This window comes from Schistocerca cancellata, chromosome 1, assembly GCF_023864275.1.
Source record: "Schistocerca cancellata isolate TAMUIC-IGC-003103 chromosome 1, iqSchCanc2.1, whole genome shotgun sequence".
In the NCBI taxonomy this organism is placed as follows: Eukaryota; Metazoa; Arthropoda; class Insecta; order Orthoptera; family Acrididae; genus Schistocerca; species Schistocerca cancellata.
Window position 1 is genome coordinate 915,275,110 of NC_064626.1, and position 25,367 is coordinate 915,300,476.

The 25,367-nt window shown below is 41.5% G+C and overlaps 1 protein-coding gene across 1 annotated transcript in view; it reads left to right on the forward strand.

The window, feature by feature from the left end:
- Positions 1–25,367, forward strand: part of LOC126191305 (uncharacterized) — a 532,110-nt gene that overhangs the window by 106,966 nt on the left and 399,777 nt on the right. The window contains exon 2 of the mRNA XM_049932137.1: positions 6,841–6,894. Within this exon, the coding sequence (XP_049788094.1) occupies positions 6,843–6,894 (52 nt within the window). The 5' untranslated portion in view covers positions 6,841–6,842. The remainder of the gene's footprint in view (positions 1–6,840; positions 6,895–25,367) is intronic.

The window sequence follows — 25,367 nt, forward strand, 5'->3', positions numbered from 1 at the left end:
CAGACGTTCCTCGGTGTGCCGGCCTTTGCTCCAGTCACGGCAGTCCAGCCACCACGCGCCGCCCTTCCCAACTCCGCCGACCCACGCCAAGACACAGTTGGCGCATGCGCATCAGCGGTCGCGCCCGAGCTCTCCCAGCTGGCAGGTCGTGACGTCACCCGCGGCCCGCGATGAGCCGCTGTGTATGAGGACGGCGTCCGGCCGCATCCTCGCTAGCCGCCCGCCAGCTCCGTGCGCCGGGCCACGCGGGAGCGCTGACCAAACTTCGCAGGTACCCACTCACCTGCGCTTCTGTCCTTTTAATCACGTGTCTCAGACGTGCAGCATTTCGTAAGAAAATACATGCACGCAGCAGTTTCGAAGTTTGTACTGCGGCCAACGGGAAATTATCGAGTACAAATTTGATAAAACCGGGCGATATCCTCCGAATCTAATCGGCGACTGTTTTTTGTTTGGAGGCGCCCAGAGATAAGACGTTTCCTTCTCAACACGCTTGTAGCATACCTCAGTAACTGATAATACTCAAACGAGAAACGAAGTCGTATAAACAGCTTTCTTAAAAGTTACCTTCACATTTACAGAATGGTACTGACGCAGTAGCTCCGCCTCCGTTGCTGAGTGGTCAGCGAAGCTGTCTGCCTTGCGCAGCACCCGGGTTCGATTCCCGGTATTGCCACGGATTTTCCCTTGCTGGGAGGTCTGGATGGAGGTGCACTCAGTCTCGTGATGCAGTTTTGGAGCTACTTGACCTAGTAGTAGCGCCTTCAGGACGCGAAAACTGACAACGGCCGAGAGAGCGGTATAATGACTCCATGCCCCTCCATACCGCATGCAATGACGCGATTGGAGGGGGATCATACGCGGTCGGCCCGCTAAAGCATGTGAACGGTGTTTTCCATTATTTTCATGAGGTGATACCCCATAGTCCTCATATATTTGAAAAATGTCATATTACCTCCTTGAGATGCTGGTAAAATACTTTATTTACGCAATCAGTTTCAGTCGTTTCACCATCATCAGGTTGCTATAAACCAAAAATAATACGTAAGTAACACTGCAGACTTAATCTGTCACTAATCTTCACTTGATATAACAATAACGTAATAAAACGTCACGAACTCACATAAAAATATTCAGAGCATGACGTTAGGCGAAATATAAAATCATTGTCGCCACGTTACACTGAAAATACCACTGAAGTATACCATAATCCAGTGATGCCAGTCATTATGAAAACTACACATCACAAAAACGTAAATTGTTTACATTTGTACAGTGTAACGTGTTATCATATAGTAATATAAATTACAGTCTTCAGTTTTTATATACTGACTATGTAATGTATATTACGATTTGATAACAGGTAACTCTGTACATATGTAAACCATTTACATTTTTATGATATGTTGTTTTCATAGTAACTCACATCACTGTGTTACGGTAGGCTTAAATAATATTTTCAGTGTATATCTGAGACAATAATTTTATATTTCGCCTAACGTTAACACCAGTTAAAGATTCGTGATAGTTTAAGCTTATAATATTATTTATGTATTATTTTTGGTATGTAGGAATCTAATGATGGTCAAAATGACTGAAACTGGTAGTGTAAATAAAATATTTTACTAGCATCTCAAAGCAGTAATATGGCATTTTTCAATGGAGTTTACGTTACTGATGGAGAAGGCCACTGTACTTGTACTCCTGCCTGTCGAACGGAAAATAGTAGACACATTCGAATTACCCAGTTGAGCGGCGTGGTACGAAACTGAGTAGTCTCCTCCGTGGAATTTCCGCCCCCGGTAGCTGAGTGGTCAGCGCCACAGAATGTCAATTCTAAGGGCCCGGGTTCGATTCCCCGCTGGGTCGGATATTTCCTCCGCTCAGAGACTGGGTGTTGTGTTGTCCTATTTCATCCCCATCGATGCGCACCTCGCCGAAGTGGCGTCAGATCGAAAGACTTGCACCCGGCGAACGGCCTACCTGACGGGAGGCCACAGTCACACGACATTTTTTTATCTGTGGAGTACCATGGCACGTCGCCATAATCGAAGTCACTAACGCACGCCTCTGTTGTGGCGCTTGACTGTGAGGTAACTGCTTCGAACTCTGTTCGTGTCAGAAATTCTCATCGCCAGTATTTGGTCGACGAGCAGACGTAATGGTATACAGTTCTTGATCAACAGACTTCGCGCCAGTGTCCTCGCTCAAGTTACAAACTTCTACTGAGTGAGGGTAAATGATATTGTAGATGGTGATCAGTCCATCAGACGGAGCCTGGCAGTCTCTTTGGTGGTATTCAAAAGAAGTACGCTATGTGTAGCACCACGTTCCACCCTCTCGTTTCCATACAGTCATAACAACATGAACACTACACTATACTGTACAAGCACTCATAAGCCATCCACAAGTCACATAACATACGTGATTCTCTGTAATCTGTCGGTGAGAGGTAACGGGACTTTGGCCCCAACGATCATCAGATGAGTACGGGACTGATAGCTTAGAATACCATGGGTAAGGGGAGGTAAGCGGCGCAAATAGCTATATTTTGCCCCTTCGTAGATAAGATCCCAGTTTTCTCTTAGGCACCGAAAACTCCTCAAACACGTGTTCATTTACGTATCCATCCACAATAACTCAACGTTTCAGTGCAGTGATGAACTTCGCAAACAGCCAGCCGTGCCGTCAACGCTGCAACGCGACGCACCTGGCTCAACATTTCATATTTGTTGTTTGTTTGCGCCATTTCACATTTGCCACATCAATAAGATGAGAACGCGAGCCCGTATCGACATTATAGTCTGTCACTACTTACATATAAAAGTGAGAGAAAGATGGAGGAACAGATAGGGCGGTGTGGTGAGTCGAAGAGGAGTTTGTGCTGTAAAGTCGGTTCTCATTAGCGTTTTATGCTTCAAGGGACTTTCCCACTCTAGAATCTTTTTTCCTCTCAAGAATCGCTAAATTCATTTCAGCATAAGAAACAAACAAAAATTATTTGGATATAAGCAAAATGTGAAGAAGAAACAGGTACATAGCAGAGCTGATGACTAACTAATCTACTTACGTAATTTCGTTTGACAGCCATATGAGTTAGCTATCACCACGCCGTCCGCTATCTCCATCTATTGTTTGCCCGCCATTCATGTGGCGTCGTGTTCGTGAAAGTCACTCGACAATTCACCAAGGTTTCTGTTCTGTTTACACTGCATGCCATCACCGTTGTCTGGAGTCTGCGTCGTCACAACGACAGTTCAAAGATCAGGCACCTATAAACGCCACACCATAAAACAGAATAACGTAAAGAAACTCAGGCTTTTACTGAAGGGAACCGACAATAGTTTTTCTCTCTCGCCGTCTGCTGGGTGACAAAAGTACCACTGATTTACAGTGAACCCTCAGCCACACACTACCCTATTCCTTGCGGAGTACAGAGCCAGATGTGGAACACATTTTCAACACAGTTTACGTCGTGTGTTTGATGGCTTTTGCTATGCACGTTAGAGGAGTCAAAATGATAGTCTGCCTTTGAGTTAGTCCTACTTTCTGATGCCAGACGGTTGAAACCCAGGAATATGTGTAAGTTTGGGGGGACTGATAAAATTTATTGAGGTTAATTGTGATGAATCAGTGATGTACCTTTCATATTGTGATTTTTCTATTGTGAAAATAAGACTTTTTTCGTGTCACTCTTATACGAAGGTAGATTTATTTGTTTATTATCTACATCTACATCTACATTTATACTCCGCAAGCCACCCAACGGTGTGTGGCGGAGGGCACTTTACGTGCCACTGTCATTATCTCCCTTTCCTATTCCAGTCGCGTATGGTTCGCGGGAAGAACGACTGTCTGAAAGCCTCTGTGCGCGCTCTAATCTCTCTAATTTTACATTCGTGATCTCCTCGGGAGGTATAAGTAGGGGGAAGCAATATATTCGATACCTCATCCAGAAACGCACCCTCTCGAAACCTGGCGAGCAAGCTACACCGCGATGCAGAGCGCCTCTCTTGCAGAGTCTGCCACTTGAGTTTGTTAAACATCTCAGTAACGCTATCACGGTTACCAAATAACCCTGTGACGAAACGCGCCGCTCTTCTTTGGATCTTCTCTATCTCCTCCGTCTGCTTCATTCGTTGTCTTAAAATATCTGCCAAGTAATCACTTACAAACTGAGGCTAGATAATTATTCAACGGTAGCATGGAAGACATAAGATGCTCCGGTAAACAACTGTGAATGTTGCCCCGTCTGTCGCCTTTTAATTTTATGCCTTGTTGGTAACTGTTAACCATTCTTGACTGATGCAGCAAACCATCTCCCAAAATTAGTTGTATAATTGTAAACTCATCACATATTTCTTGTGTAATATAAATTTTAACGGTAGTCCTTGACTGGCTCATCTGCAGCGGTCAAATCTTTTTCACTGTAAGACATTCGGTAGGACGGTCGATTCAAAATCAGCAGCTGACACGTTATTCGTAAGGCACGAAAAATAAGAGATCTGTATAGCACTAAAAACACGTATCTTTATTTGCCTTTCACAATATGAACTTCCTCCACCGTTGTACCTTTTCGTGAAACACTGATGAAAACACATACAGCAGCACGAGAACCTCAAGTTCTATCTCGTAACAGCTGGCGTCTTGTTCCCGTGGTACTGGATTATTTATAAATTCCGAAAAGTACCTATCGGAAGGAGGTAGAGGTAGACTAAGCAGGATGCGCAATATGTCACAACAATATTTGCCGAATTGTTTCCTCATGACTGTACCAAAAACCACGATACTCAGCGACAACACACGTTTTGTCGAAGAAATTCTCCGATTGTTTCTTCAAGAGCAACTCTGTACCGTACGTGTAGGGAACTACTTCCTTTATAGGGAGACGACGCTGAGAAATTGTCTGTTAACCCATTACAACTCATCGTCCATGATAGAGGACACATAACGTGCGCTTTGAGGACCCTCAAAATGTTTTACACGTTTTCTTACAGAGCACATACATTTTCAGTTGATGATGAATATCTCTCATACGGCCTCAGTGACCAAGCGGTTCTAGGCGCTTCAGTCTGGAACCGCGCGACCGCTACGGTCGCAGATTCGAATCCTGCCTCGGGCATGGATGTGTGTGATGTCCTTAGGTTAGTTAGGTTTAAGTAGTTCTAAGTTCTAGGGGACTGATGACCTCAGCTGTTAAGTCCCATAGTGCTCAGAGCCATTTTGAATATCTCTCATCTGACTGTAGTTGCAATCATGTCGGCGCTGTGGCATCGTAAATTACGGCTTTTGACCTCAAACCGAATGCGAATTGCAGTGTGTTACAAGGAAGCTGAGAACATCAAGCGATATGATGGAATAATAGCAAATTACAAAAGAATGCAGCTACATGTTATTGTAAAAGAACTGAAATAATTCTACCATTTATTAAATAAAAATAAAACTCATTATCGAAATGAGAGCTACTTTTAAAGTTTAAGAAAGAGGTGGTGTTTGACCTGAAATATTGGTTTAAAAATGAGAAACTAGTTTAAGAAACTGCCAGTTTGATATTGAAACACTGCTAGTAGAAAACCAGAAAATAAGGGCTTGAAAGTGCGTGAAATTTGATTAAACAGAAAATTATTAAATATGAAATGATTGGCTACCATAGTACGTGAAATATTATATTGCATTAACGCAGAAATAAGAACTAAAAATCTGTTACTCCGAAGATTGATTTAACAAGTCTTATAGTATCGTACAACAGAAAATACTACAACGAAGAGAAGAGCAGGAATATTTAGAGGGAGGAGGAGGAATAGACACAGAATAGGAAGAAATGGATCAACAAAGGAAAGAGCTTGGTGTCTTCACAATTAATTGCAGCGGTACACTGCCGAATAAACCACTTAGTAAAACGTCATCAGTCGATGAATGAATAACTTTAATATTACGCATTTCCGGATAACCCATCATCAAATATGATATTCACGGTGTTGTACAGATGAGCTGTAGTTATATGTTACATACATAGCTGTCAGAGGCTGTCAGTTGTTTGAAAATTTCATTCGTATACTTCATGAAAATTTGGAGGCGCAGTTCGTTTCAGTACATAAAATTATATTAATGATCGTAACATTGCAGACGGCACATTAGCTATACTGCATTCCACTGATACTGAATTTTTGGCGTACGACAAAACGATACCCAAAAATTTGCGAATGAGATTTACGACGTCGAAACTGGTTTTGTCAAGATCAGTCATTGTATTCGAGAACAAATGGAAGTCGCAAAGCCGCACAAAAAAGATCTGTGAATACTTGCGTAGCGCGACATGTAGATCGCAAGAACATGAGCGCGTACAGCTGGAGAGCTAGCGTAGTCCGCGTGCAGGCGGTTGCTTATGATTCGCAGCGTGACCCGGCGGGTCGTGTAACTGTCAGCAGGCACTGCCAGTGGTCTGGGGGCCCCGGGGTGCTTCCGTGTCGGGCGGCATCCAAACACGCCTAACGCGCCTGCCGCCGCCCCATCCGCCGCAGAATATCAACCGCTCAGCTACTGTGCGCTGGCTTTCGTCCTGCCCCGCCATTGTTTCTCTGTTACTAAAGTTATTTCAAGTATTTGCTTCAGCGTTTGATTTACCTTTTGCTTGTCAGTCGAGGAGATACCCAACTGTTTTTCTTCAAGTTTAACTCAGTTTTCTGTAACCTTAATGTCGAATATAACATGTTCTGGTTTTATTTTATATGCTCACAATGCGTCAACATATGCAATTACCTACATTCTATCAACGTGTTCTCTACCATTTTACTCTCTCTACACTCACATAATCCTAACATTCCTCTCTGTTTGTTGCAGCTATGTCTGGAGAACCCGAGGATACGAAAGAGCAAACCCAAAGGAATGATACAGGTAAGTTACTTATTTGGCTTACTAGCGATACAGAATCGACGTTAAATACAGCGGACATTCGGGAAGCGCCTGACGAACTTTGGTTAGGCAACACGCAACGTAGCGGTGTATCGCTGGTAGCCAACAAACAGGCGCATCTAATGAGGACAGATAAGTAATTTCAAGCATGGTACAATGGCCATGAATTTCAATTGGATTTTTACTGAGGACACAACGGCCTTTAACTACGAAGTTACTTTTTTTACAAATATTATATATCACTAATAAATAATCTATTCCACTGGACACTGATAGGTATGTAACGGTATGCTTTACGAAATAGAGTAGTACTCGTAAAACTGAAACCAGAAGTAGCGTTGCCTGAGAACTATAAACAACATAACCCACTACATTCTGGTATACTATTTGTGTCCATCTATAGGCGACGTCTTCCTCCTCCCCCCATTTTCAAGGATGGACTTCATATAGTGCCTCCTTAACGTTTCTCCGCAGTCTGTCTCGTGTCGTAATAACTGCTGTGAATTATCACTGTTCCAAGTTGTTCACATTCTGTTATCATCTGCTGTTTTCCTACCACCGAATTCGTTTTGTGAGTTAATGCCAACGTGTCGTATAGTACACACTGACGTCACTACTCTGTTGTTCTGACGACAACCATCAATATGCCGCAGATATCAAGTATTTGCTCCAGCATCTTATTTATCTCTTGCGTGTCAGTCGAGGACATATTCAACTGGTTTTCTTCAAGTTTAACTCAGTTTTCTGTAACTATGAGCGCTATCTCTGATCACTTCACTACTTATCAGCAAATTTTGACAGGAAATTTAGTTTAAGAGCTCTGCATTTTTTACTTGTGACGTACCTTAAAATACGTTACCACAAATTGCGTTCGTGTTCAACACTGTTCGGCGCTATAATTATGTGTATTCGCTATAAAATATAGCTGTTAACCTTAATGTCGTGTATAACGTCTCCAGAGCTCGAAATAAAAATCGAAATAATGAATGCGCAGTATCGGTTTCGGTACAAAGAGAAATCAGTTGTCAGTTTTTAAACTTTAGTTAAAAGAGAAATAATTAGAAATTGTAAGTGATGCATTCAACAGTGCTGCATAAATCTCTGTAGGTCACAATAATACATTTTGGAGAATATGTTTTTGATTCTGGTGAATTGTGAAGTAGCTGATACTTACAGTATTGTAACTGAAAGAATAGGAATAAGAAAATTCATGCCATTTTTTCTGTCAAACTCTTTCCTGGTTGATTATAATATATTACCTATGAAAGACATATTAGACAACCTTCCAAAACTATGAGGCATATTGAACAAAACTGAAGACAGTCTTCAAATGATTCTGTCAATGAGATACACAGAAAATCTTCGTACAAGAGTTGCAGCAAGTTTGAACGTGAGTTCTCGTCTGCTGGGCTGCAGTAATGTTCCGTTGTAAAGTAAAAATGATAACTCCTTCCATAGTGTTGACATTATTCACTGCGATGTAGCAATGTAAACATCGTACTGTCAGTACTGTCCGTTAGAGAATAAATGTTATTTCAAGGAGAAAGAATATAGTTTGCATCATTTGAGGTATTACCCACGCGGCTGAACATTTAATGTCAGTATTATATACGACTTCTTTGTATCACACATTTGTCGCCTATCATATGAGCATCTTATGTGCTTGGTTCTTGTTTTAGTCGACGTTGAAGCATTTTTCAATAATGAGCCTCGGTACAACCCCACTAACGTCTGAAGGCATCTCTTAAATGAATAAGAATCAACTAGACTGGTATCAAATATTAGTATGGGATTGTATGTGAGACGATGTCTGCATGAACGGAAGTGAAAGTGAAGCGCAGAAGACCTGAAAAGAAGCTGGAAGCATTTGAAATGCGATGCCGCGAAGGTCTGTCATCAGCGAAGTAAGAGAGTACAAAATGAAGTACCTGAAACGCCACATAACAAAAGAAGTCTAAGAAAAACTATTGTCCGGAGAATAACGCAAGATAAGCATTAAAAAAACACAGTATCAAACTCGTGACTTAAAAAAGCCTTAGCGTTAGTAGGGCGCTGCATGCACTGTATGCTGTTTATGAGCTGCTTCAACAACGTTTTAGGTTAGAAACGAAATAAATGAAACTTAAATAATATTGTGATTACCAGGATAAGCCAATGCTTGAATAAAAACTGTTTATTAACATACAGGTCGTCCTTTGAAATATTTACAATCTGACCAGTGCACCATAGAAAGTGTTGCGCTTCATAATTTAAGTTCTTAGTATCAGTTCTTTTCAAGTCGTTAATGTCGACTCATTCTGCCTCGTGCCGATACGTCATAGCGGCAACTCCGCCGTTTCTCGCGAATTTCAGCAGGTGGACGCAAAATGCTGCGCTAAACAGACACGTCCGGCAGCTTTTACGAGCCATTAAGATGCCTGTTCGCTCTCTGTGTATTTGTGGATGAGAAAGAGAGCGATGAGAGAGAGAGAGAGAGACAGAGATAGTATTACGCACTCGCTCCTGTGTAACTTTTTAATAGCGGAGCACAGTTTACCGCCGAATGCTCTTTCTGTGCACCTTCTTATCAGCGGATTTCAGTGACACCAAACTCTCGTCACCGTACTCCACTCCGTTGCCCATACAGCAGAGCGACAGGAAAACTGGTTAGGGAGGTTATTCTGTTTCGCTGGCAACAGCGCATTTGAAATGTAAGTCACGGTGACTTTCTTAACAGGTTTTCGTGTCGCCTGAAGAATATTTTATGTCTTACCTCTCGCTACAGTATTCAGTACACCTATATGCATCTGAAGCAAGAACGTCGCACAATAAACACTTTGTAAATACGAGGCGATTGTTTGGGTTCGTAATTAAATGTACCTGGTAACCTGCAGTGAGTCCATTCATGAACTATGCCGCCTGTACCTGCTTTAGTCGCAGGAATGTATCCTGAAATATGCCCTGTATTAAAATACCCTCTGATATATAATGTTAAGACCAATAAATGATTAGATAACGCTGTGTGACTCGAAAGGTTACAGAGGAAAATTATCAGTGAAGAGTAGGGGAAGTCTATTTCTTGTGCAAAGCAATAATAATGGCACGAATAGACTATTTAAGTGGTTTCCACAAACGTATCAAGCTCTGATGGCTTAGCAGTTACTGTGTGTAAGTAGCTCGGCTTGTAACAAAGATAGTTGCAGTGAGCATGTCTGCCTCAAATGCTAGCCTAGCTGTATTATCTAAAACTTCTGAACGGTCACTAGCACAAGGCACACACGTTATTTATAAAGTGACGAGGTGCCAATACCTTCTGCAAACTCCAACCGCAAACCTGCCTTCTGTTCTGAAAGGCCATGCTAAAAAAAAAGAGCCGTAGCTTGCTGTTCACTGTCGTTATCTAAAGATCGCAATGATAGTTCCGGAAAACTGCTGTCTTTGCTGAAGACAGAATGATCATTACGTGGAATAGCTAGGTACCGGCTTCAGTGTGGAGCTCCGGCGACAACACATCAAATTTTGCAAATAATAGCAAGGCATTGCGTATAACTTTTAAAAGCTTTAAGTAGAAATATATGTAATTCTATTCAAAGCATAGTTAAGTCACCAAGACACACATAACATATAAGCATGAAACACGAGGTACAAAGAGCCACGACGCGTGAAATAATTGAACAAAAGGCAATTCGTATGCATATGAGTATACTGAAAGATCATTATACCGGTATGTGATGAGTTCCAATTCCCTAATATTTGGATGGATTAACGGAAACCCAGTTCTGTACCGTGCTTAGAAAGTCATCCGTCTTAAAAACTCTCTCTCTCTATCTCTCTCTCTCTCTTTCTCTCTCTTTCTCTCTCTGTTAGCATTCTCATAAAATAGAGCCACAACAAACGACATTACATATGAGAACACCACGCCGTTCACGATCCGTATTTGGATGTCATTTCAATATAGAACCTCGCCGCTGTCCTCCTTGGTTAAATGGTTAAGTGTAATTCAGACCGAATTGTAGATACACCAACTAGACCTATGTCACTAGACTTTATTGGTCTTCGTGTACCTGCTGAGGAACTAACAAGACGCGTGAACATGGATTAAAGCAAGAGGTATTTAAAAACGAAATGAAGGAACACAATTAATAAAAGCCCGCAAATTGAAGGGGGTAGGACGTCAAACGGGCCGACTTGGAGCAGGAGAGGCACCACGGGACATTTTAATTTCCACTGTCTATACTTTTACAAATAAATTCATACAAATCAATCAGCATGAAGAGGAAGGATTCAGGATTCACACTCACAGCAGAGGAAGTTCAAAACCACGACAAAATAATTTTTTTTACGAGTGAAATTTCATCATTTTTTCACTTACTATTGGCTGCATTTGTTGCTATGTGCACACTTTTCTTCATAAGTAAGAGATATTCTTCGATGAATTTTGAGCAGCATAAAACACCATACTTACAGGTGTATGAAACTCGAGAATTTTTCAAATCTATTGAAAACTGTGGTAGAAATTGAGATAACTAACTATACAATTTTAGTTTCTTCTAAACATGACGTTTAAAATGTAACAGCTCATTAATTTCTTCATAAATTAAATAAGTCTGGTTTGCATGTTGTTGTTGTTGATGATGTGGTCTTCAGTCCCGAGACTGGTTTGATGCAGTTCTCCATGCTACTCTGTCCTCTGCAAGCTTCTTTATCTCCCAGTACCTACTGCAACCTACATCCTTCTGAATCTGCTTAGTGTATTCATCTCTTGGTCTCCCTCTACGATTTTTATCCTCCACGCTGCCCTCCCGTACCAAATTGGTGATCCCTTGATGCCTCAGAACATGTCCTATCAACCGATCCCTTCTTCTAGTCAAGTTGTGCCACAAACTCCTCTTCTCCCCAATTCTGTTCAATACCTCCTCATTAGTTATGTGATCTACCCATCTAATCTTCAGCATTCTTCTGTAGCACCACATTTCGAAAGCTCCTATTCTCTTCTTGTCGAAACTATTTATACTCCATGTTTCACGTCGATACATGGCTGCACTCCATACAAATACTTTCAGAAACGACTTCCTGACACTTAAGTCAATACACGATGTTAACAAATTTCTCTTCTCCTGAAACGCTTTCCTTGCCATTGCCAGTCTACATTTTATATCCTCTCTACTTCGACCATCATCAGTTATTTTGCTCCCCAAATAGCAATGGTTTGCATGCCGTGCAGAATTCATCGAAGTCTCTCTCTTACTTATGAAGAAAAGTGTACCTATAGCAACAAAGGCAGCCAAAAATAAGTGAAAAAATGAAGAAATTTCACGCGTAAAAAAATTTTATTTTGTAATGTTTTTGAACTTCCACTGCTATGAGAGTGAATCCTAAATACTTCCTGGTCATGCTGACAAAGTTTTATGAATTTATTTGTAAAAGTGGAAATTAAAATGTCCTGTGGAGCCTCTTTTGCTCCAAATCGGTCCGTTTGACGTCCTGCCCCACTTAAGCACTTTGAACACCTCTGGCTGGTAATTCTTTGAATAATTAAGACTAAAGATCGCTACTTTAACAATTACCTATCTGAACAGTCAACCGCGAAACCAGGTAAATGCGCATTATTATTTCTTCTTGTGAGCTATATGGATGCGTCAGTACAAAGATGTCTGGCTGCCTTCGGGAGTCGCATAGAGTTCCCTTTCACTTCAGAAGAGTTACAGATGTGGATGCTGTGCTCTTGAGATGGTTCTCCGAGTTGTTGGGTGGTGGGGGCGTTGCTGCATGCTCCAGTTACCGGGCGCTGCGCTGGTGCAGCTGCAGACAGACATGTGTTGCATAACGGGGCGGCGCCACAGCTGGGCAGCACCTCGACAGCTGTTTGCTCCTTGTCCCCGGCCCAGCCACGCTGCACTCGCCACGGCTCCTCCTCTGGTATAACCATCCAGCCTATCGTCTTGTGTCAGTCCAAACAGAGCTGCACTGTGCACTGTGGGCAGGCACCGCAAAGAACTGTTACATTCTGTTCCACTACGATGGACACAGTTCCCTGCAACAGACCGTTAAGAAAGGTCCAAGCACACGAAGTAGGTTTCTTAAGTAATACAGGTGTCTGATAAGTCACTCCCTGTTTGTAAACAATTATAATTTCATTAATTAAGAACCATTTTTCTTAGAACTACTTTCGTTTCACAGTCATCAGGAAACAATTGCTGCACATAATGTGGCTTCCGTGGCGTAAAAGTGAGACCTTTCTTAAGAATCGTTGCAACTACGTAACGTGAAAGACCACTTCCACGAAATCCTTGACGCAATGATTTCGTAAGGCTGTTGTGAACATTTCGCGAACTCGGTCAACATTCTCTGGTGTCCACGAAGTTGGTGGTCTTCGTGATCTTCTTGCATCGTCGACACTTCCTGTTTTAATAATTAGGAATGGCAATTTTTATCTGTTTTTGCATCCAGTGTTGCATGGATCCCTTGTTTAGCCCTCCAACACTTTAGTACTCGCATCACAGATCCCCAAACCTCATAACGAGTTGCTGGTTTGGCCCGTTCTTCCAGTCATCACAGGAGGCATTTTCCAACTGACACAAAAGAAAAAATTATATGAAACACGATCTCAAGGAGTGCTGTCTCTAACAAAGATAGTTAGAAGAAAATTGGTTCATAAATAAAGAAATAATATAATTTAAAGAAATAATATAATTTAAAAATAGGGATTGACTTACCAGATGCCCCGTAGAACCCAGTACATAGTTCTGGACGGCGGGTGTTCGTCAGAGACAAGAATAGCGTCAGGAGTGCCCAAGAAAATGCGATCTGACTGCTCATGTGCTCTGTATGAATAAATGAGTTGAAGGACCGGCTGAACAGAAGCCCGCGGCTGTTTGCTGATGTGTACGGAAAGTATCGTCGCTGAGTGACCGTGTGATGAATGGCAAATTATTCTAAATGTCGAAAAATTTAATTTAATGCAGATGAGTGGGAAAATCGGTATTGTGATATTCTAAGATAGTACTGGTGCTGTGTTGCTTGACTTGATGCAGTCAAAACAATTAAATGTCTAGCAGTAGCGTTACAAAACGATGTGAAATGGATGGTAGGGATGGCAAATGGTCTATAGCGGTTTAATGGGAGAACTCTGGGGCAGTTTAGCTCATCTACAAATGGAGCCACGTATAGAAGACTAATGCAGCCCATTCTTGAGTACCGCTCGAGTGTTTGGGATCCCACCATATTAGATTAAACGGAGAAATCGAATACAAATGTTTCTGGATGGGGTCCGCCTACAGCAAAACACAGTTTTGTTTTTTCCCCAGACATGTTTCACTTCAGTTGTAACATCATCAAGGGGCATTTATTTATTTGCTGTTAAACACAAAGAATGATCTTTACTGCTTGTATACATGTAAATATTAGTTTTTAAATCTTAATTACAGATTTTCGAAGAAACACATAAATTATGAATTGATACCCTTTTACCACATAGTGCGATTTTCCTGATGTGTTATGTTTTTACAATGACTGATTTCGTTCACAGTTTGTCATCTGCAACCGCATAAAACTTAGTGTAGACAAAATTATTTAAACAAAAATTACGATTTGGAGACTGCTATATCTATGCCTGAAATTAATTAATTCTAGGTAGAAGGTTGTGTGTGTGTGTGTGTGTGTGTGTGTGTGTGTGTGTGTGTGTGTGTATGTGTAAAGGGAGAGAGAGAGAGAAAATGTTTTAGGATTTTTCATTATATATATAATGAAAAATCCTTAAACATTATTAATAATGATGAAAAATCCTTAAACATATTCTCTCTCTCTCTCTCTCTCTCGCTTTACACACACACACACACACACACACACAAAATGCACAGCCACCTCTGAAAGATACAGAACAACTGCCAGGAGCACCTTCAACTGTTCCACTGTCCGCCATCTGGTATACAGTGAAGCAGTACAGCGACAACTGAATAGCACAGTCAAGAAGATGAGGAAAACAGAAAACACGCACGCACACACACACACACACACACACACACACACACACACACACGCACGCACACACACACACACACACACACACACACACACACACACACACACAAACTTCCACATAGAATTAATTAATTTCAGGCAATGCCATAACAGTCTCCAAATCGTAATTTTTGCTTAAATAATTTTGTCTACACTAAGTTATATGTGGTTGCAGATGAAGGAAATCAGTCACTGTAAAAACATAGCACATCAGGAAAACCACACCGGGCCGTAAAAAGAAATGGATTCATAATTTTATGTGTTTCTTCGAAAGTCTGTAATTACGATTTAAAAACTAATATGTACATGTATACAAACAGTAAAGAACACTCTTTATGTTTAACAGCCATAAAATAAAAGCCCACTGATCATGCTGCAACTGCAGTGAAACATGTTTGGGATCAAAAACAATTATTTTTTGCTAAAGGCGGACCCCCATCCAAAAATATATGTATTCTTAAAGTAAACACGGACAAAAAAGAGCTTCAACCCCAAAATGATTAGGAGGTATCGAAGTAATTCAGAGGCGGGCTGCTGGATTTGTTATCGGTGGGCTCGAGCAAAGTGCAAGTATTTCGGAGACGCTTCACGAACTGAAATGGGAATGCTCGGAGCGAAGACGATAGTCTTTTTGCAAAACACTATTGAGAAAAATGTAGAGAACTGGCATTTGAGTCTGACTGCAGAATGAGTCTACTGCTGCCTACCTATATTCCTCGTAAGAATCACGAAAACAATATAATTGAAATTAGGGTTCGCACGGAGGCATATGGATAGTCGTTTTTCCCTTCTCCATCTGCGAATGGAACAGGAAAGGCAGGCCTCTCGGGCTAGTAGTCTCACAGAGTCGCAGAGAAATCGTGTGTTGTTTGAACAAGGAATGGGAAGGAAGTAGCAGACCATCTCTGAAGAAAGGTATGTGATTTGCGCCAGGCTACCTCGATAGGAACAACATTACAGGCGCTGGCGACAGAGTCCCTTTGTGGCTGGCAATTTTAACTTCTCAGAACTGCTAAACGCAGAGCATAGTGGTGCATAAGGAGTGAAATAATTCGGTGTCAACGTGGTGATAGACTCGGCTGTATCGCATGACCCGGGAAATGGTGAAACCCCGTGGCGACGGCGGCCGCTGATGCAACGCTGGCCGATCTGCGACCCTGACCTGCCAGAGGCAGCGCCCCGGGGCTTATCTGCTGGTCGCTGGACCACGGCTGCAAAGCAACACTTGCGCCCACCGTGCATCTCCTCTCACACTTACCGCCTTTCTCCCTATCCACACCTATGCATTCACTCCACATGGTGCAAGTACTTCCTACCAATATTTGCAATTTTCTGTTCTAATCTATTCGCGTACGGAGCAGGAGCTGATGCAAAGGGGGCGTCAACATCTACATTTACATTTATACTCCGCAAGCCACCCAATGGTGTGTGGCGGAGGGCACTTTACGTGCCACTGTCATTACCTCCCTTTCCTGTTCCAGTCGCGTATGGTTCGCGGGTAGAACGACTGACGGAAAGCTTCCGTACGCGCTCGAATCTCTCTAATTTTACATTCGTGATCTCCTCGGGAGGAATAAGTTGGGGGAAGCAATATAATCGATACCTCATCCAGAAACGCACCCTCTCGAAAACTGGACACCAAGCTACACCGCGATGCAGAGCGCCTTTCTTGCAGAGTCTGCCACTTGAGTTTGCTAAACATCTCCGTAACGCTATCACGGTTACCAGATAACCCTGTGACGAAACGCTCCGCTCTTCTTTGGATCTTCTCTATCTCCTCCGTCAACCCGACCTGGTACGGATCCCACACTGATGAGCAATACTCAAGTATAGGTCGAACAAGTGTTTTGTAAGCCACCTCCTTTGTTGATGGACTACATTTTCTAAGGACTCTCCCAATGAATCTCAACCTGGCACCCGCCTTACCAACAATTAATTTTATGTGATCATTCCACTTCAAATCGTTCCGCACGCATACTCTCGGATATTTTACAGAAGTAACTGCTACCAGTGTTTGTTCCGCTATCATATAATCATACAATAAAGGATCCTTCTTTCTATGTATTCGCAATATATTACATTTGTCTATGTTAAGGGTCAGTTGCCACTCCCTGCACCAAGTGCCTATCCGCTGCAGATCTTCCTGCACTTCGCTGCAATTTTATAATGCTGCAACTTCTCTGTATACTACAGCATCATCCGCGAAAAGCCGTATGGAACTTCCGACACTATCTACTAGGTCATATATATATATATATATATATATATATATATATATATATATATATATATATATATTGTGAAAAGCAATGGTCCCATAACGTCATAGGTATCAGGACCCCCCCCTCCCCCTCCTGCCCATAGAACATTTTACTACAACCAAACACTTTTATATGCACACAGGGTGTAAATTTTAAGCTGAGAAACCAGAATAACTCGAAAAATAAGCTTCACAGGAGAAAATGTGTAGAATCCAAAGTTGATAATTTTCGAGGGAGACATCTGCTTATGCAAAAATTAGCCCGCCATCCCAGCCTCCTGGGGGTGAGGCGGAAGCAACTTTAAAATTTCAAATGGGAACCCCCATTTTTTATTGCAGAATCAGATTCTGCGTAAGAATTACGGATGAGCGTGTGTTCTGGAATAGTAGCCTACTTACAGACTGAACACACCTGCTAACTACAGCAAATCCGACGCAGTTTGCGGATGCGCAGGTAGAATCGGAAAAACACCCATTACATTAACTTTTTTATATATTCAATGTTATTATTATTAAAATACTAGGCAACAGTGGTACGTTAAAAGTAATGGAGACAGCAAACTACATTTCAGTGTGCGGGTGGGTGGAGGGGAGGGGGGCATGAGGATGAAGGTAGAAAGACTGAGCCGCCTACCTCTCAGAATCCTGCCCTGTATCCACGCCTGCTGTGGAACAAACGAAAAATGTCGGAACAGACAGTATTCCTCGGTTCACGTCCTCGTTTCTCTTATTTTATTCAGATGTTGCTTTCGCGCGACGCACGCCCAGTTCTTCCTACAGTACCGGTTCTCTAAATTTATCCTACAGGTTTTCGCGAGAACAACATCGTTTCTCTTGCAAACATTCCTGTTTGGTAAACGTTGAGGTTGGCGTTTGGGCCTCAGATACTCATCATTTTAACTGAAAAATTTTCCTCAATGCACACACACGTCTGGCCAGTTACGTTTTCAAGTGCGACAGGTATACAGGCTGTCCCATTCATCTTGACCATCCCAAGTAACTTTCTGTCCAGAAGCAAAGTAATATATGGCAGGGTTCCACGAAAGTAACAGTAAAATGTCTGAAGCATAAATGTTTCGAGTTTACTATGATAATAATACATACATATAAGACACAAACAATAACGACGGAATTACATAATTTATTTCATAACACGATAGCAAAATAAGTTGTTTGCATTTCCAGCATGAAAATTGGTATAAAGGCATTCACCGTCCAGTGGTGTTATTGCACTGTTAGTACTTGTCTAACCTCCATTCTTCCTAATTACTTCAAAAATTCTCTTCGGCATTGATTCTTTTAGAGTTTGTAGTTCTTGCTGTGAAATTGTTGCCCACTCTTTTCGACTTATATACTGCCTCAAATTGCCTTCCATTGCGATATATATATATATATATATATATATATATATATATATATATATATATATATATATATATATATATATTTTGTGTGTGTGATGGTCAATATTCAGGGATATGACAGGAATGATCATTCGAAACAAAAAACTCAAGTAAACACGGCCTCTAAAAGGCATACCTCAAGAGCTATGAGCAATTATTGATATTCGATACTGTAAAACAAATTTCTTCTGCTTTAAGCTCTTTGCCTTCCGTACTTTGGAAAGTGTAATATGGGCCAAAACAAGAAAAAAATGTCCAGTAAACATGTTCTCTAAAATGCATACCTTGAAAGGTATACCTTCGCTACTTTGAAGCAGAACTCTTCTAATGAACTACTGCTCATAACTTTTTAGGTATGCTTTTTAGGGCACATGTTCACTGAACTTCTTTTTTTCTTGTTTTGGTCCATACTACAACCTCCCAAAATATGGAAAGCAACAAGCTTTCAGTAGAAGAGATTTGTTTCACATTATCGAAGATCAAGAATTGCTCATAGTTCTTAAGGTATGCCTTTTAGAACTCATGTTTACCTGACTTTTTGTTTCGAATGATCATTTCTGTTATCTCCCTGAATACTGACCATCACTTCTGGAACACCCTGTATGAAGCAAATGTTTTTTTGGCTACTAGCGAGACATTAACCAGCATTGCTGCCTTTCTTGTAATTCTGGTCGTTACAAAGGCACAAACAGCAGTAGGGTACGTCTTTTTTTAAATAACACCTAACACAAGGTGTCTGGATTAAATGTATAATAACATAAAATGGAATATCTTGAGACGTAATAGAGATATTTATTGGTGACTTTGCTTCTAAAAGTTTGGTTACTCAGAATGTTTTCTGTTTTTGCTTGTGGTAGTTGGTACCCCGTTCTCCTCTGTGTGCTTTCTCTCGCGGAGCTTAAGTCTGTTGCACTGGTAAAACATAGTTTCCTTCGTCAATATGGCCTGCGACCAACTGACGATGTTCCCAATTACCTAACAGTCAAGAAATGGGAAAAGTGGCTTCATTTGAAACAGAAAGTTCGCTTTCGATGTCGGGCCACCACGCCATGGGAGCAGTTTCAGAGGCTGCTGTTGAATTAATCCGTACGTCATTCCAACGGAGCCCTTGTAAGACAATCCGACAAGCAAACAGCAATGACAGTTACCTCATTTGACATTACACGATGTTGTCCGTAAAAAGTAGCGCCTTCGGGCGTACAAACTGCAACATCGTCACAAAAACAAGCCTGACGAAGGCATTCGCGGAGACAGTTCTGGCTAAAATTGATGAACACGAATCATTCCTCGATTTCGTCTGTTTCTGGAAAGAGGCCACACTCCATACTTCCGGCAGGGTAAACATACAAAACTGCCGCATATGGGTAACGAAACCCCATTCCCACGAAGAGATAAAGAGTGAAAGTGACTCTCCAAAGCAAATATGTGGTATGGATTGTTGAAGGACACCTCAATCAGAGCATTCTCCTCCGCGGAGCCTGCAGTTAATGCAACAGTGTAGATAGACATGTTAGAACTGTATGCTATGCCACAAATTCCTCACGAAATGATCTTTCAACAAGATGGCGCACCATTTCATTTTGCGAACCGCTGGATTGGGAGAGGCAGCCCATCAATTGATTGGCCCCCCAAAGACCAGACAACACACCACTTGATTTCTTTATGTGGGGAATTATCAAGAATCAAGTGTACCGGACACCAGTTCGTGATCTGCCAAATCTGGCCATCGCATTCGTGCAGTTGTGGCAAATGTTACGCCTGCAATGCTGCAAAACACTTGGAGAGATCTGGAACACAAATGGTTCAAATGGCTCTGAGCACTATGGGACTTAACTTCTGAGGTCATCAGTCCCCCAGAACTTAGAACAACTTAAACCTAACGAACCTAATGACATCACACACATCCATGCCCGATGCAGGATTCGACCCTGCGACCGTAGCGGTCGCGCGTTTCCAGACTGTAGCGCCTAGAACCACTCGGCCACCCAGGCCGGCACTGGAACACAAACTACGTGTCTGTTGCGCCACTAATGATACGCAAATCGACATATATTAGGTGTGCGAAAATAACATTTGTAGAAACGTACCATGAGTAATCCTCTCAATTATTTCTAGTTATTACATTTTATACTATTCTATGTTTAACCCGAACACTCTGTATCTTTTCTTCGCTGAACTACTTCACCTCTTCAAGACCAGTTCAAAAACGTATCACGGTGTACCACTCACGTAACCATGACGTTATTAAAAATGTATGACATAATTGGCTTTTGGTTATCACTGTTAGCATTCAACCGCGTTTCTTATACATGTATTTTAACAACGCGTTTCAAGAGACAATGCTCCCATCATCAGGTTGTAAAATCTATGTCATGAAATTAAACGGACTAAAAAGACAAAATACCATCATAAATAGTTGGGAAGTCCATAGAGTAACTATTTGTGATGGTATTTTGTCTTTTTAGTCCGTTTAATTTCATGACATAGATTTTACAACCTGATGATGGGAGCATTGTCTCTTGAAACGCGTTGTTAAAATGCATGTATAAGAATCGCGGTTGAATGCTAACAGTGATAACCAGTATAACGACAACTGCTACCTCGACTCCATAATGGATTATATTAAAAAAATAATTGGCTTTTACTCTCCTATACTAGCACACAGTACGCAGAGTTAGGTAACTCTTCCGCATACTGGATTTGAGAATGACCGAAGAAAACACAAAGAAAATACACGCCGGTCATTGCTGTTCTGCTAACTTGCATTCACCATAGATGAATAGTATCTCAAACTTGTATTCGTTGGATTACCCTTAGCTCACACAAAACTTCAACTGATGACGCTGGAGTGCATTTTTCTTTTGTTTCCATTTGTTTACTGTCAGCTCCAGCAAGTCGACAAGATAAGTTACTCTCCACTGTGTGCTAGTACAGTAGAGTCAAGTCAATTATGTGTTACGTTTTTAATAGCGTCATGCTTACGTGAATGGTACACTGTGATACGTTTCTGAACAGGTCTTGAGGAGAGGATGTGGGCAACCAAACAAAAATTACAGGGTGCTGTTTAAAAAAGACGTGCTGCTTTTCTCATCCACGTAACGAACAAAGCTACTAGAAAGGCAATCTTGCTTTTCAATGTCCTCTTGGTATCTAAAACAACGCTTACGTGATGATCTTTTATTTCACTTCTGAACAAAAAATTACTTGGGGTGGTCGGGATGAACAGGACAACCCGTATGCATGATCAACCCGAACTCCAACGGCAAACTTTTTCGGGGATATCTACTGTATATCCATACAACCCACAAAAATGGATGTATGTATATGCATGTCTTTGTGTATGTTCCACATCTGCTTACCCACACAACCAATTTCAACCAAACTTGGCACACATGTCCCTTACTCTCTGGCAACAATCACTGTCGTGGTAAGAACCACCTATCTGTCATATTTCAGGAGATATGACGTCATAAACACTGGAAAGAACTAAAAACTGGCGCATTGTGTATAAGGTTTAACTTTATTACTTCTCTGCTACTTACTCTACTCGCAACACATTTTGCAAACAGCATCCACATACGTCGATGAATGTACCTACACAAATATATCAGCGGGCGATCCATAGTTCAAGAAGTATGGCCTCGTGAACACTGAGAGGCGTGGAAAAGCGCCGCATCATGCATGAAGTTTCAGTACATTTATTCTGCACTTCCACACAAGAGTCAACTTAAGGAATCTCTGACACCTGGCAGCACTTTTGGCTGATTTCAAGTGCGAAGCGCAAACGGCGGTAGGCAAAAACAATCGCCATCTCTAGAGCTACGGAGAGATGTTGCCACAGAGACATTTACAAAATCGCGTTGTAGACACGTGAAGCAGCAACGCACAGCGTACAGAAACTGTTAGGGATATTACACAGTTCATTTTTCGTTTTCGTTTCTAATCGGAAATTCACAAAACACCGGGTCTGTCAGCTAGTTCTGTTATTAGGGAGGCACCGTGTCCGGTAGCTTCTTACAGAGTACTAGCACTTCATTTTATTTCTTACTTCAATTTATCTTGTATCTATAATGCACGGAAAATAGCTACACAACAGTGTAGTTGTCGACGGTACACACTGTGTGTCGTGCTTGAAAACAAACTTGTTCCAGCCACACAAATTACTTGCTGTCGACAACAGTACTGTCCACTCCCTCTTTTCCCCTTAAGCTTGTTGCACTAGGTACTGCTCAGTTCTGCCTCGTGTATGTTTTTATAGCAGTGTCGACTGTTTTTTTAATTCTGATGCACAGCAGTATGGCTCGGTTTTTATTTATTTATTTAACAATAAAACGAGTTCAAAATACAAACATAAGTTCTTGAAGTAGACCAAAAACACTAAAGACGAACATCATACAGCCAGCAGTAGTCACAACAGTGCCAAGTTAACAGTAGTGCAGTTTTCGCAGTAGAACGATGATAAGAGTGTGCACTGCAGAGATAAGTTCGTAATATAAATTAAAAACACAGAATTGCGACCCAGGTTTCTAACTGGGGCAGTTCCATGGGAGGACAAGACCCACACAAGTTACAACGGATAGCTTTGCTCATGAAAAGTTGGTCGGTATGCAAAACTGTTCCCACAGTGACGTTAACCACAACACAGTACTTTTGCTACAAAGCCCTCTCGTACTACTGTGTTTTGTGCTGTACTTTTTGGTGATTGAGGTTACACGCTTTTCAATTGTTAAGATATTGTCGCAGAGATAAGGTAATTAGAATAACAAACGAATAAATTGAAACAACAATACTACTGTGTAACAAGCCACTGGGACGATGTGTCTCTTATGTTAACATATTCAGAAAATATCTCAGAACGACCTCTCAAATTTTGGCGATTAATTTGATTCTGTTCAGTCAATGGGGACGTGTGAAAACATTTAAAATACTATCTCTCAATGTCCACCGCGGCAGGAAGAGGGACGAGAAGTCACGATGTCTCCGAGGACAGTAACGGTATTCGCTCGTGTTATAAGCTCGCTGCTGTGCGCTCGATTTGTTTGCAGCTGATGCACAAAAAATCCACATAACTTGAATATGAAATGAAGAAGGAAAAAAGGCAATGGAAAAAGTATATCAAATCGAGTCAAACCAGGTCCGGAATAAGAACCGCATAGAAGCTCTCTACTGTAGTAAATGAAAAGCTCAGAGTCTCGGTTTCACCCCGTGTTTCTAGAATTCCAGAATTAATAACAGAGTGGAAAAGACTGTAGTCGAGACACAGAAAGAACACGTAATAGTTTAAAATAAATGAAGCTGAGAGAAAAATGTTTTAATTGTTATCGAATTTATTAGCGAAACACATGTGTAAATATAAATACACAAAACGAAAATGCAGATAAATGACACAATTATGATTAATGATTGGCAATATACTTGCTACAGGACACGAAATCAATTATTTTTGCTATAGGCTCTTGCATTACCTCTATTTGATTTTGTATTTATAACCCTGTATTAACCTGACCAAAAGTCTTGTTCCTCCTGCCACCGAACTTCACTAATTCCCACTATATCTAACTTTAACCTATCCATTTCCCTTTTTCAATTTTCTAACCTACCTGCTCGATTAAGGGATCTGACATTCCACGCTCCTATCCGTAGAACGCCAGTTTTCTTTCTCCTGATAACAACGTCCTCTTGAGTAGTTCCCCCCCCCCCCCTTCAATGAACCTAGGACCTTGCCGTTGGTGGGGAGGCGTGCGTGCCTCAGCGATACGGTCAGCCGTACCGTAGGTGCAACCACAACGGAGGGGTATCTGTTGAGAGGCCAGACAAACATGTGGTTCCTGAAGAGGGGCAGCAGCCTTTTCAGTAGTTGCATGGTCAACAGTCTGGATGATTGACTGATCTGGCCTTGTAACAATAACCAAAACGGCCTTGCTGTGCTGGTACTGCGAACGGCTGAAAGCAAAGGGAAACTGCAGCCGTAATTTTTCCCGAGGGCATGCAGCTTTACTGTATGGTTAAATGATGATGGCGTCCTCTTGGGTAAAATATTCCGGAGGTAAAATAGTCCCCCATTCGGATCTCCGGGCGGGGACCACTCAAGAGAACGTTGTTATCAGCAGAAAGAAAACTGCCGTTCTACGGATCGGAGCGTGGAATGTCAGACCCCTTAATCGGGCAGGTAGGTTAGAAAATTGAAAAAGGGAAATGGATAGGTTAAAGTTAGATATAGTGGGAATTAGTGACGTTCGGTGGCAGGAGGAACAAGACTTTTGGTCAGGTGAATACAGGGTTATAAATACAAAATCAAATAGAGGTAATGCAGGAGTAGGTTTAATAATGAACAAAAAAAATAGGCGTGCGGGTAAGCTACTACAAACACCATAGTGAACGCATTATTGTGGCCAAGATAGACACGAAGCCCACGCCTACTACAGTAGTACAAGTTTATATGCCAACTAGCTCTGCAGATGATGAAGAAATTGATGAAATGTATGATGAGATAAAAGAAATTATTCAGATATTGATGGGAGACGAAAATTTAATAGTCATGGGTGACTGGAATTCGAGTGTAGGAAAAGGGAGAGATGGAAACATAGTAGGTGAATATGGATTGGGGCTAAGAAATGAAAGAGGAAGCCGTCTGGTAGAATTTTGCACGGAGCATAAATTCATCATAGCTAACACTTGGTTCAACAATCATAAAAGAAGGTTGTATACATGAAAGAATCCCGGAGATACTAAAAAGTATCAGATAGATTATATAATGGTAAGACAGAGATTTAGGAACCAGTTTTTAAATTGTA